The 12,931-nt window shown below is 37.3% G+C and overlaps 1 protein-coding gene across 1 annotated transcript; it reads right to left on the bottom strand.

Moving 5' to 3' along the window:
• Positions 1 to 222: 222 nt before the first annotated feature.
• On the bottom strand, positions 223 to 12,717 carry HEY2 (hes related family bHLH transcription factor with YRPW motif 2). The gene is made up of 5 exons (XM_015818074.1): positions 12,635 to 12,717; positions 9,905 to 9,983; positions 9,705 to 9,788; positions 5,425 to 5,506; positions 223 to 1,057 (listed from the first exon to the last, which is right to left on the bottom strand). The coding sequence occupies exons 1-5, from the start codon at positions 12,715 to 12,717 to the stop codon at positions 390 to 392; spliced, it is 996 nt and encodes a 331-aa protein (XP_015673560.1). The 3' UTR covers positions 223 to 389.
• Positions 12,718 to 12,931: the final 214 nt, after the last annotated feature.

Here is a 12,931-nt window from a genome sequence, read left to right as displayed (position 1 = left end):
TTGCACGGTGGTTTAGCCTTAGAAAAAAAATGCAAAGAAACACATATAAATACACTGCCTATTCAGAACAGGACAGGCACTTAAGCATTTAGGACAGCATTTGTTTTTCAGGAAGATTTTGTGAGTTACAATCCACCACTTCCCTGGCAAATAAAAATGCATAGCAAGAGCATTAAAGGCGACATAAGATATCATTTGAAGACCACTGTGAGTGAGGTCTGACTCAAACGAAGTAGAAAAACCTCCATCCTGACAATTCTTATGGCAGATTTGCTTGCTCTTTCTCTTCTGTGTCTTGAGCATCCGTCTGGCTCCTTGAGCTTTTCACCACCTAAGCTTCGTGCAAGAGCTTTCTGTTCTAATCGCAGGAGGCATTTTGAAGGGCAAATCTAAAAAGCTCCAACTTCAGTACCCCAAGGTCGGTAGGGTTTAGTGTTTCCATTACTGCTGGGTTGCTGAGAGTTAGCAGACAAAGGGGGGCTAATGGCTGCGGCAGCAGCCACTGCTGCTGCTGCTGCCGCACTTGGAGGAAGCATTGGGAATGCTCCAGCAAAAGAAAGAGGGAAACTCTGAGCTGCTGCCGCTGCTGCAGCATGCACAGTGGCAGAAAGTGAGAGGAGAGAGGTAGAAAGTGGTGGGACGCAAGGAGCGACGCTGCCCGCCGAGGGCACTCGGAGGGTGGAATCGGCATGGGCGAAAGTGGCGGTGAGGAGAGCTGAGCCGTGGGAAGGCACTTCTGAGGCTGTGGACAGTCTGCAGGGGGAGACGTCGGAGGGATGTAATCCATTCTGATGCAATAAAGCCGTAGGGAGATGATGGAAAGCAGCCGCCCAGTGATGAGGGTGCAGAGGATGGTGATGATGTGCCATGGACGAGGTCATGGCAGCGGCTTCCCTCTGGGAAGCACACGAGCTGAGATGGGAGACTAGTCGGACTCGCAGAGGGTCTGCCGTGTCCAGACCTTCCACAGAACTCAGGTATCTTGCAACTTCGGTTAGACATTCTCGAAACCCAATGCTAATGAAATCCATGGCCAGAGCATGAGCGTCAAAATAACCTGGAACACAGAGGAAAAATACACTTAAATATCAGAGGCTTCCTTTGGTCTTTCTTGTAAAGCACAGCCTGGAATACGTATTTTAGTTCTGAAAGTATGTTACTGAAGATGGTCTGTAAATTAACTTTGTAAAGTTGTCATCTCAGGGATAAATATTTTTTAAAAATCTTTATTTGGTTTATTTAAAACTGTACTTTTACTATGATACTTTTGACCCCGTGACTGATAAAAGCCCATGTCTGCATCAAATACTTATAAACACTGTCAAATTGAGTATAGTAGTCTCGACTTACAACCACATTTGAGTCCAAAATTTATATTGCTAAGTGAGAGATTTTTTAAATGAGTTTGGTCCCATTTTACGACTTTTCTTGCCACATTTGTTAAGTGAATCACTGTAGCTGTTAAATTAATAACAGGGTTGTTAAGTGAATCTGGTTTCCTCATTAACTTTGTTTGTCAGAATGCAAATGGTGATCACATAACCTTGGGACACTGCAATTATCATCCAAATTTTGATCATCTGATCATGGGGATGCTGCAACGGTCATAAGTGTAAAAATGGTGATAAGTCACTTTTTCCAGTGCCGAACGGTCACTAAACAAACTTTTGTTAAGTCAAGGACGACCTGTATTGAAACGCTTGGCTGTAAAATCCTGCTCCTTATATACGCAGGGCTGTTGAAAAGATAAAATGAAAAGAGATCTCCAGTGTGCTGCCTTGGGTAGACAGTGAAATGGGCAGAATATAAATCTAATAAATAAATAAAATAAGCGTAAAGGCAATACATGCAAAGCCTCCACACTTATTCAGCTGTAGTTCAGATATACAGAATTACTCAAGTGACTGGGCTATTTAGAAGGCACTGAGTTGTATTGTGCAGGGGTAGGCAACCTTGGCTCTTTTATGACTCGTGGACTTCAACTCCCAGAATTCCTGAGCCAGCCATGCTGGCTCAGGAATTCTGGGAGTTGAAGTCCATGAGTCATAAAAGAGCCAAGATTGCCTACCCCTAGGTTAGGATGAAAATGGCGTAGATTCAGGTTCACCCAGAGTCCTGGGAATCTATTGGATGAATCACAGGATGGTTGCTGTGAGGTGAAATAGTGGGAGGAATAGTGCTGCATGGTAACTTGTGCTCTTGAAGGAACATTGGAATATAAGAATACAGGAAGTCCTTGACTTACAACAGTTCATTTAGTGACCGTTCAAAGCTACAATGGCACTGGAAAATTATGACCGTTTTTTTCACACTTACGTCCACTATGGCATCCTCAGGCTCACATGATCAAAATTCAGACTCTTGGCAACTGGCTCATATTTATGACAGCGGCAGTATCCCGGGATCATGTCATCACTTCTGACAAGAAAAATCAATGGGGAAGCCAGATTCACTTAACCGGTCACTAACTTAACAACTACAGTGGCTCATTTAACAACTGTAGCAAGAAAGGTTATAAAACGGGGCAAAATTCACCTAACAAATGTCTCACTGAACAACAGAAATTTTTGGCTCAATTGTGGCTGTAAGTAGAGGACCACCTGTAATAATATTAATAACAAAAACATCATAATAGTGGACGTGGCGATACCTAGAGGCAGCAGAACAGAAGAGAAAGAACTGGAGATCATCACAAAATATGAAGACCGGCAAACAGTAGTAGAATGACTATGGCAAAAGAAAGCAAAGATAGTGCCGATAGTAATAGCCGCCTCAGGTGTTATCCCAATACAACTGGAACACCACTTGAACACCACACCATCCGCACTGACAACATCACCATCGGTCAACTACAAAAGGCAGCTTTACTTGGAACAGCTAACATCCTTCAACAATATCTTTTAACAATTTCAAACATCTGCCTATCCCAGGTCCTTGGGAAGGACTCAATAGGTGGATAAAAATGCCAAATCCAATCTAAAATCCTGGCTGATTGTGTCACCAACCATAATTAATAAAAGCAGCAGCAACAAATAGAGAGCAAAGGCCATCACCGCTAGAGGTAATAGACTTTTTACTGCCAAGGAACTTTCCTCTGTAGCGATTGCTTCTTCGTGAACTCTAGGCCTCAATAGTCAAGTCTGATAATTTTAGGAGTTCTACTTCTTCCTTTAAGTAAACATTCTTCTAGAAAAGCCTAATAGAAAAATACCAATGCTTTTATATATGTTCTACTATATAAATTTAATAAATAAATAAATAAATAAATAAATAAATAAATAAATACTCATTTTAGTTAGACTTGGATTAAATGTTTGCACTGAATCTATTAAATAATACAAATTTTACCATCATTATCACTGTCATCTAAAAGGCCTTCACATATTATATAAGAACTTTAATCAGAACTGCTTAACCGAATGTCACATAACGTATTATTTCTTTGATTATGCAATTGAGAGGAAATACTGTTGTAAACCCAGTATCGGTGACCATTTTCATAGCTTTAGAATTTGATACCACAGCATGTTGAGGCAGTTACCTCTTAACTTCATTTTCTATTTTCGTGTTTATCTTTTACTTGTTTAAAAATATTCTAATTAAAAAAACAACAACCAAGCAACATTTTATTAAAGCAATAAAAATAAGAGGTAGATCTAAAACTAAGGTGTCTTCCCAAAAAGTAATTCTGAAAAATACATTCCTGTTATTAAAAAAATAGGGCTTAAATGATTCTCAACGGCTTCTTTTAAACAAAATATAAACTCCTGAAAATGAATTCTCTTTCTTTGTCACTCTACTATTTTTGTATACTAATAGCTATGTTCCAAATCAGTTGCATAGGCCTAGTCACTTTTTATGTAAAACAGCAAACCATGTACTATCATGGATTAGTACTAAGCTATGTATTAAGTTTACTTAATTCAAGAGGATGCATGGCATAGAGGATAATAGATCCCTCGCGACAGAATCATAGCCTTAAGTTCTCTCCCCAGAAATACTAGCAAAAAAAAAATACATTTAAAAAACCAATTTCTCACTTATACATATTTATATAGCACCTTCACTTCTTATTTTCAAATCCTCTTGTTTTTATACTCTAAATATGCAGTTTGCTCGGAGGTTAGAACGATGGAATTTCAAATATATGTAACACATGCTATCCTTTTCCAACATGGGAAAAAAAGACCCCAGTATGATCATAAATAGCAAATGGAAACTAGCAATACAACTCTTTGCAACCATTTATGTTAGCAACAATGGAAATCACATGAATGAGCTGATAAATAGCCATATTTTCTATAAGTCCACGAGTCATAAGAACATTCCCAATACAATGATTACTGATTAGACTGATGAAATTCATAAATCCCCTTTTTCACAGACGGGCTACATAGTAAAATATAATTAGTTTGAAAATACCCAGTTTTAGAAATACAGTAAACATTGCACAGAGATGATGCATTCTTTACACTGCCGTATGCAAATTGTCAAAAAGATCGACAAAGCATATCTCCTTTATGTTTATTAGTTTTGCTTCTATTCTTCATAAGATTTGATTAACTCTTATGACAAACAAGACAGGATTGTGGGATAGAGAGATGTAACTGCAGCAATCAAAGCTAAAAACTGGTGCTAAATAATGAGGACTCTGATCAAGCTCTGATTCACAAATCCTCCTTCTCCTCCTCCACCATCACCACCTCCTCCTCCTCATGTTATGTGGAATGTTCAAAACACCTCACATATTTAACTTTAGGAATTTTAAAATCATTTTCAAATTGTTCTCTAAATCCACATAAACTCACATTCTATTCTCCATTCCCAATTCCACAAGAGAAACATGTCAGCCCACAAAAAAGTCAGCACCTATGGTGGATCTCCCCCCCTTTTCCCAGTAATGGTATTAAGTTTCCTCTTTAGCTAACCCACACCCAGAAGATGCAAACTTAGATGTTGTTCTGGTTATGAACGGCACAGTCTAATTTTTCATAGAAAACATTCTTTCTAGAACAAAGGGCAATGCATAAACAATACGGAAAGTTTCCTCTGGATCCACTTCCCGTGGTATAGCAACTGCATAATGAATTTTAAATTTGGTTTTGTTTCAGGCCTCACAATAGTGGCCACAGCCCTCTTTGTTTATGTTTGGGGTATTTGTTTTGTCTCCCTTGTGCCGATTGCTGTGCTCTTTGGAAACCCCAAACAGATCTCTGACTGGACTGCCTCTGAATGGAGCCTTTACTCTCCCACAGTGTTATGAAAGCCAACGCAAGCTCAGGGTCAAGTGCTGCTTTTGTCCCAGTAGTTCTTTCCCACGAGTTCAACCCTGCCTTGAGCACCAATTTCCACTCCTTTAATCTAGAACTGCCAGGAGTGTTTGCAAAGGTTTCCCCTGCTCATATTAGAAAATCAGTTCCTTACCTTTCCCGCCTGTCGCCTGGAGCATCTTCAAATGATCCACTGTCATTTGCAGGATTTCTGCTTTTTCTAATTTGGCAGATCCCTTTGAGATAAGAGGCACAAACAATAAAGGCTTAGAAGTACTGTGTGCTTTGATTCGGTATCCTCCCTTTTGAGCTCCATCTTATGGTTTCAATTTTCCCAACCATTAGAGCATTCTCAGTTTAATTCTTCTACTGAGCATCTGTAGTCCAGACTTTACTATTACACACAAGCATTATATATCATTCTGCATAATGTGACATATATAATGCATGTTCTTCTATGGAGCATGGAAAAGCACAGACAATACAGAGAGTAGAGTTATATAGCCCAATATCAAACTCAGCAGAATCAGCATACAGCCATACTGAAAACATTTGCAAAATCCACTATGGATTCTTTATATGACCAAATGAAACTAATGGGAACTGCAGTAAACGATGACAATCGTTCCTGGTGCAGGAAAACTTCATGCCAAATAGTGCCCAACTATCAGCTCTGATGATCTTCAGCTCCACGAAAAGCAATACCAAAGCTAGTTTTATTTATTTATTATCATTTTAAAAATGTATGTGCAAATAGGACAATTGGAAGGCTATTTATATGAATCCAGAGTATAGCGAAACTCCCATGTTTTAGTTCTAGCCTAATCTTTGGGCAGAGAATCAGGACAAGCTTGCGTTTAACCTGTTTCCATATTAGCCAACTGTCCCTGGGAGAAAGAGTGATGGCAGATTAACAGTTGTCAGGATCAGGGACATGTGTGGCAGATGCCCAGCACTTCGTTTTTACTTGCAACAGACACAAAAAAGGGGTGGATCTCTTATTGTATGGTTGTGGCTATCATCCATTTTTACACCCTTCCCCAGCTGCAGATGAATGTAGGCATGAGGATGGGTTTAGCAATCCCTAACTACCCATTAGCTTTTAAACTACAATTAATTATCTGTTCATCTATATTCAGGTTTAAAGAAACAGGTCTCATGTAATAATCTTTGGGCTTTTCCCTACTGCTGATATGAAGTGCTATCCACCTGTCCCTGAGCTAGCAGTAAAATACACTGGGTAAAAACTGTAATTCCCATTTCCAAACAAATTACTCAGTCATTATGGATCACAAATGACAAGACTGGTTTTATATGCCATGGCCAATCCTTAGGAGTTGGAATAAAGGGGGAAAGACACCTGAAGCACTGGCACATGATTAAGCCTGTCTCGTTCATAGGATGAGATGATGGGACAACATGGGAATCCAAGCAAAGAAAGATGGTGTCTTGGCATATTTTTCTGGAGGTCATATGCAAACTGGGAAAAGCCTTTAATATGATCATTTTCTCCCTGCTTAAATATACCAATAACTGAAGAACCTAATCTGACATGTTTTAGATATTAATAATGATTTAGTACCTTTAGTTAAGAAACTGGTTCTAAATAACTCGTTCTCGTTAGTGATGATGCCATTTAAAGTTTCTTCTTTCTATTAACTATCCAGTATCTTTTGTTGTCTCCTTTTATTGTACAATTTCATAAAGCTTGAGTTAAACTAGTGACTTTCTCTTCTAAATGGAAATCATACAAGCTTGCAAATGAATATTCAAGTAATACCCGCAGTACAGAATAAACATGCAACATTTCTTTGGATGAGATTACATCAACTTTCCATAGCGATACAATTACAATAATTAATAACAGCCATTTTAGATCAAGATAAAGCATCTATAATGATCTGGCTTCGGGTTATTGAAAAATAGATTTCAAAAGGGTCTTATTTACTTACATTAAATTTTACTGTTATAAAGTATGTGCGCTTGCACACATGCGTGCTGGTATTTGGTTATCTTAAATTGTTTTCTAAAATTTAGTTTACTCTATATCCCTCAAACTACATCCTGTCCTCAATATTAATATTTTTTCATATAGTGCAGAATTATAATTACTTCTTCCTGAATAGTTTCCAAGGTCTCTGAAGGCCTTGTTTTACAATGTTTGTGATTTTTTTAAAAGTAAGTAATGTATTGGAACTAATAACTATTGGTTCTTGTCCTGGTTTCTTTGACTGGCCCAAAACACCTCCAAAACAAACCCCTTTGCAAATTGCTCCAGATAAAGTGTGGCCACCAGGAAGGCAGTTTTACTTATTTGTTGTTAATTTTTTTCCATTACGCTATAATTAGTTTATTTCTCACATCTACATTCTGTATACAATCTGTTCTTTAACCGTAAAATAAGCCATCATTTTCTACTTGAGTCAAAGAACAGAGAAAGTGATCTGAGGCCATATTTGTTATATTTTTAATGGTACAGCTTTCTTAATGAGGCATCACTTCCCTTACAAAGTGAGATGGTAAATGCCAAAAGTAACTGAACTAAAATGGGATCAACTGGAAAAATAATGGAGAGGTTCTATGATGCTTGTAACCTTCCCAGAAGTACATAAAAATAAATATAAACACTGATATAAAAGAAAATGTAACTGCCCTAGAACAATGAATAGAAAGAACGCTCATTAGATACAAAATGTTAAAAACTATTTGTTAAAGAAAATTAGGAAACAAAAGTTGTGGTGAAATGAACTGACTGTGCTAAAAACAGGATATAAGATCTTATTGATATTAAGTTACTTACAATGTAAAAATCATGTTTACTCACTAAGTGAAATAATCTATAGTAAGTGTTCTGAACTGAAACAAATATTTCTAATGGTAGTTTATAGTTTCCTAGATACCCTTGCAGCTTTAAAGAGTAAGGCATACATTTCTTAAAATATCTTTCTCTTAGCTACTACCTTCTAAATATTTCAGAATACAAGTCTATAATCTCTACCTAGCATACCAGATGAAACACCTACACAACAAGTAAGGGAAGTAGGTCTTAAAACAATTTTATTTTGCAGTTCCAAAAGATCCATTAGACATGGATCACATGTTGATTGCACGCAGGTTGATCACTAGGTATGATGTAGCATTTCTTTTTTTGTGGGAAAGGCAGAAAATCTATCATTAGACATGTCTTCCAAAACTTTCACAGACATTTATGTTGTAAACTGTCTAGTGACAGAATTTTCAAGAGTTGAACTGGTGATTTGTTGAATCCTCTATTTTCTGAGGTTTCAAACATAACCAGAATTGGACGAGATAACAAAAACCTCCTAAAACCTTTGCTATTATTGAAAATTACCATACTTAAGAAATAACTCTTTTCTTTACTTCACAAACTAATGCTTATCAAGAGTTTTCTTTTCTAATATTTAGTATAAACCATTCCTGCCGCCTAAGCTGATTCCAGATCCATAGATGCATGTTCACCTCTTCACAGTTGTAGAGTTTTGGGCTAATGACCAATTATTTGGGGAATAGAGAGGAAGTCATAGGGGTGAATAAAACTTGTCCTTCAAATCCAAAGTTATTTCATTCCTTATGATAATTATGACTTCAAAAAATCTTTATTCTGAACAATTATAATTTTAATTGGGCATTTACTATATTTTTGAAGAAAAGTATGCGGTACTCAGAAATTAAAGGCTGAATTGCATCAGTTTTTGTAAAACGCCCTGAACTAATTGTTTTTAAGGTTTTTTTTTTAAGGTAAGGATAAAATTATGCAAAACAAGTTAAACATTTTATTTCCCGTTCTGCTCTGTATCTTTCAAATCAGCAGGTTCACATAATAGAGGAAAATATTTACTTTGTTTGACTACTGGGACAATTCTGAAAGTAGAATATTAGTCCTCCTTCATGATATTTTTGGGAAAAAAATCCATTTAAAATATTGGTTTTGGGTCATTTCAAATATAGCATGAGTAACACACATTACATCAGAACTTTTTTTCTATATCTTTTTTTTTAATCCAGCCCAATTATAATAACTCTTAAAATACTAACTGGGCTGGACAAATTAATGGAAAAAATAGAATTCTACTGTAGAATTTATCCAGAAGAGAACTTGTCATAGGTTTAAAACTTTACCAGATAAAACAATAGGAAGAGCTACTGAAAATTACCTCCCCGTCCACCCACAAAACAAACAAACAAACAAACAAAATCAGAAACAGCATAGGCATTCTTGCTCAAAGGAGTAGCAAATAAAAGAATGGAAATATTTTTCAGCTTTGCGGAGAGTTTTGATTTTCATCGGTTTGTCACAACAGGGAATTTTACTGAAATGCCTGCTCTGCCAGATCAAGGCACATCCAGTCTTTCATGAGCTCCACGAAAGACCCAACAAAATGACACATAGGATTGTTTATTTATTACGCTTACTTGTTTTTCAAAAGCAGTCGGTACAAGTCGCCTCAGTTCGGATAAGCTGTTATTTATACGATCACGGCGCCTTTTCTCTATAATCTATTCCAATAAAAACAAAAAGCATATGTGTATGTAAGCTTTAAAACTATAGGAAGAGCAAATATTTACACAACTGCAAATGTTACATTGCAAATACAGCGGAAGGAATTCCTTACCCCTCTTCTTTTTTTCCTGGCCATAATCTGAGATGTTGTGGTAGGAGAATTTGACCGGATCACAGAACTGGCATTAGGCCTAAGAAACAGTTGAAAAGGTATGTCAGGTGCTGGATCCCATTGGTGCATTGTTTCTTACAAAGAGTTAATCTCTCCCCACTCTCCGAATGGATCCTTTAACCCAAGCTGAAAACACTATAAACACAAGTTTAAACAATTCCCCCTCACCATTTCTTTTGGATTAGCAAGCCACAAAGGGTACTTTAAAAAAATTGTTTCAGGCAATGATTAGGAGAGATCATTAAATAATAATTAAACTAATGATCATTTACTCAAAAGAATCCTACTATTAAAATTCTGAACATGAGAGGACTCAAGGCTGCTGCTGACAATGCGTTTTGCATTAGGATACAATTACTTGAATCCAAAATGTGCCTTCTTTCATCTCTGAATAGCACATATATGGCAGAAATAATAAAAATGTTCATTTACAAAATATACAGAAATTGTGGCCTCAGAAAGATAAGAGTCCTGTTCTGTATATTTTACTGAGCATTTTAACTACAGCAAAATATATAACCAATACAAGGTATATATATTTTTGACAGAAATAACATCCGGGTATAAAAGGTTAGGAACAGGATTTCATGTAGAAATCTGAACATTTCAATGAAATCTATGGAACTTTTTTTTTCAATTTACACATGTTCAGGCATAAATTCTGCATTATAAATAATGAAGATGTGAAATTAATTTGTAAATGTAAAGATGCAATAAACACACACATGACAAATATATAAAAGTGTAAACTTTTTGTAATTCATCTATTTAGAGAATATATAAACTCTTATCCTTGCTCTGTCACACCCTAACACACACCTTATTATTTCTCTTATCCTATCTAGCACAGCTTCTTTTTTGGCTTTATTCAAACAGTTATATTGACTTGAATTAAATTTTCCCTTAGGATAAAGTTCCTTAATCTACTTACATTTACCTTCTGACTTTAAGACTACTCTGAATTGGGTTTGAGACTTTCATAAAGTAACTTAATTAAAACTAATTGTCCAGTTAATCTGCACTAGCTAATATGCTGCAATCAAGTATGAGTTACTAACCTGTGCAGCACATATAATTATACTGACTAACATTAATTGGCTGATGCCTTGAAGCAAGAAATCAATAAAGATTAATTCCAAGTGCATTATGAAAGGTAATTGGATTCACTACATAATGTCAGACAATGATCTACAAGTGGAAAACACTATCAGCAAACTCAGAAAAAGATACTTACCAGCTGAAGAAAAATTAAACTAATTTCATAACCAACTATATGTACTTTTGCTACTATCTGTTCTCATAGGTTCTTTATTAATTACAATACATTTTAAAAGCCCTACAACGCTACAGGCATCAAGTACAATACTTTTTAAACTGAACCACTTTCAAAGAAAATAAAGGAAACGTGACCAGTTTTTCTTTTCTGGGAACTGGCGATACTTTAATGTCTGTAGCTGAATAACCTACTAAAATTCCAAGGCTGATTGACAGCACTCAATAAGTACATCTTACTATGCCTTAATACGGTTAGGTGCCTTTATTCAGTCACTGGATCACAGACATCTCAGAGTCTAAGGACTTTTGAGACAAGCATGAAAGCATCATGCAGTGATAGAAGAGTTGAAGCGTGCCTTGTTCCACCTATCTAAACAGTGTCCCTCCTATTGTAAGTAAAATATAATCAGACTGAGATTCTAACTCATCTAATAACTAAATCTCTTCCTTTTTCCTCGATTTTCTTGCCACCCACCCTTTCTAGAAGATACACCCAGAATGCTTCCAGGCATACAACTCCAACTACTGTCAGTCAAAGGGCACTGTGGAGGAAACCACTAGATCCTTTACAAATACATAATACATAAAAGATGGAAAGGGCAGCTTGAAAAAAAAAGAGAGCCTTAAAAACAGAAGATAAAAGTCTGGATTGCCTGAAGCATTATGTAAGTCAGCTTTATAAGCATCTTCACCTTCTGGCAACGTGGCTTCTAATACATCCTCTCACTTCTCAAGTCCCCATCGAGAAATTCCAGCAATGCACGTCACTTAAGGTTTGCAAGATATAAATTCAAGTACAAGCGCTTTTTTTGACATCATCTAGTAACTGCCCGAAAGAGCACCCTTGCCCTTTACTACAGGATCTTGCAGAATAGCATCTACTTATTCCCTTACTACCACTGAAGATGTTAATTGCCTTCCACTTTACCTCTTCCTATTGCTTTTTTCTCTTTCTCTGTGCTCCGAAATAGAACCCATAGCTTCCTCTTTTTCTAATAATTATAGAGGTGGCTATGATCAAACCTGATGCGACCTGACTACTTCTTCCCCTGCCCAAACAAGTCTTGTGCAGGGGTCGTCATGAACATCTGCATTTGGAGGTCGGGCTGAAACACGGCACCAGAAGGTAAGTGAACAATATCCAAGTATAAAGAAAGAAGTGGGTATATCTTAATGCAGGAGCCATGAAGTCAGAATACGGCAACATGCAGCCCAGTGGATGAAAGACAAGAATGGCTCTTAGTCCCTGTCCCAAACATCCAGGGAACAGCCAGAGTCCATGACGCTGAGCCTGAAGCACTTGCACTCCTAAATTCCCTCCCTCCTCCCCACCCCCCCACCCCCGAACTGCAAGAAAGAACAGGCACGTTTAAAGAAAAAGGTGTTTTTTCTTACCCAGAATAATTATTTTCGCTCCCTACGTCTATAGTCTCGTCCATATCACTATCTGAGGTAGTGTCCTCGCAAGGTCGCTTCATCGTAGCCAAAGGAGACAGTCCAGCTTCCAAATCAGGGGGTAAAATAGCAAGAACTTGAGGTTGTGAATAGGCGCTTTTTTTTTTTTTTTCCTTTTTGGACAGTCTCTGGATTGAGCCCGCCTCTCCCCACCCCCCACCCACCCCAAGCCGGCGCCAAGAAATCGAACGGATTTCTGAAGCTCTTTCCCACGGTGCAGCTCAGCCTCAAGCTCCA

This window comes from Protobothrops mucrosquamatus, unplaced genomic scaffold (assembly GCF_001527695.2).
Source record: "Protobothrops mucrosquamatus isolate PMUCROS unplaced genomic scaffold, P.Mucros_1.0 scaffold673, whole genome shotgun sequence".
NCBI lineage: Eukaryota > Metazoa > Chordata > Lepidosauria > Squamata > Viperidae > Protobothrops > Protobothrops mucrosquamatus.
This window is presented reverse-complemented; position numbering and strand designations above follow the sequence as displayed.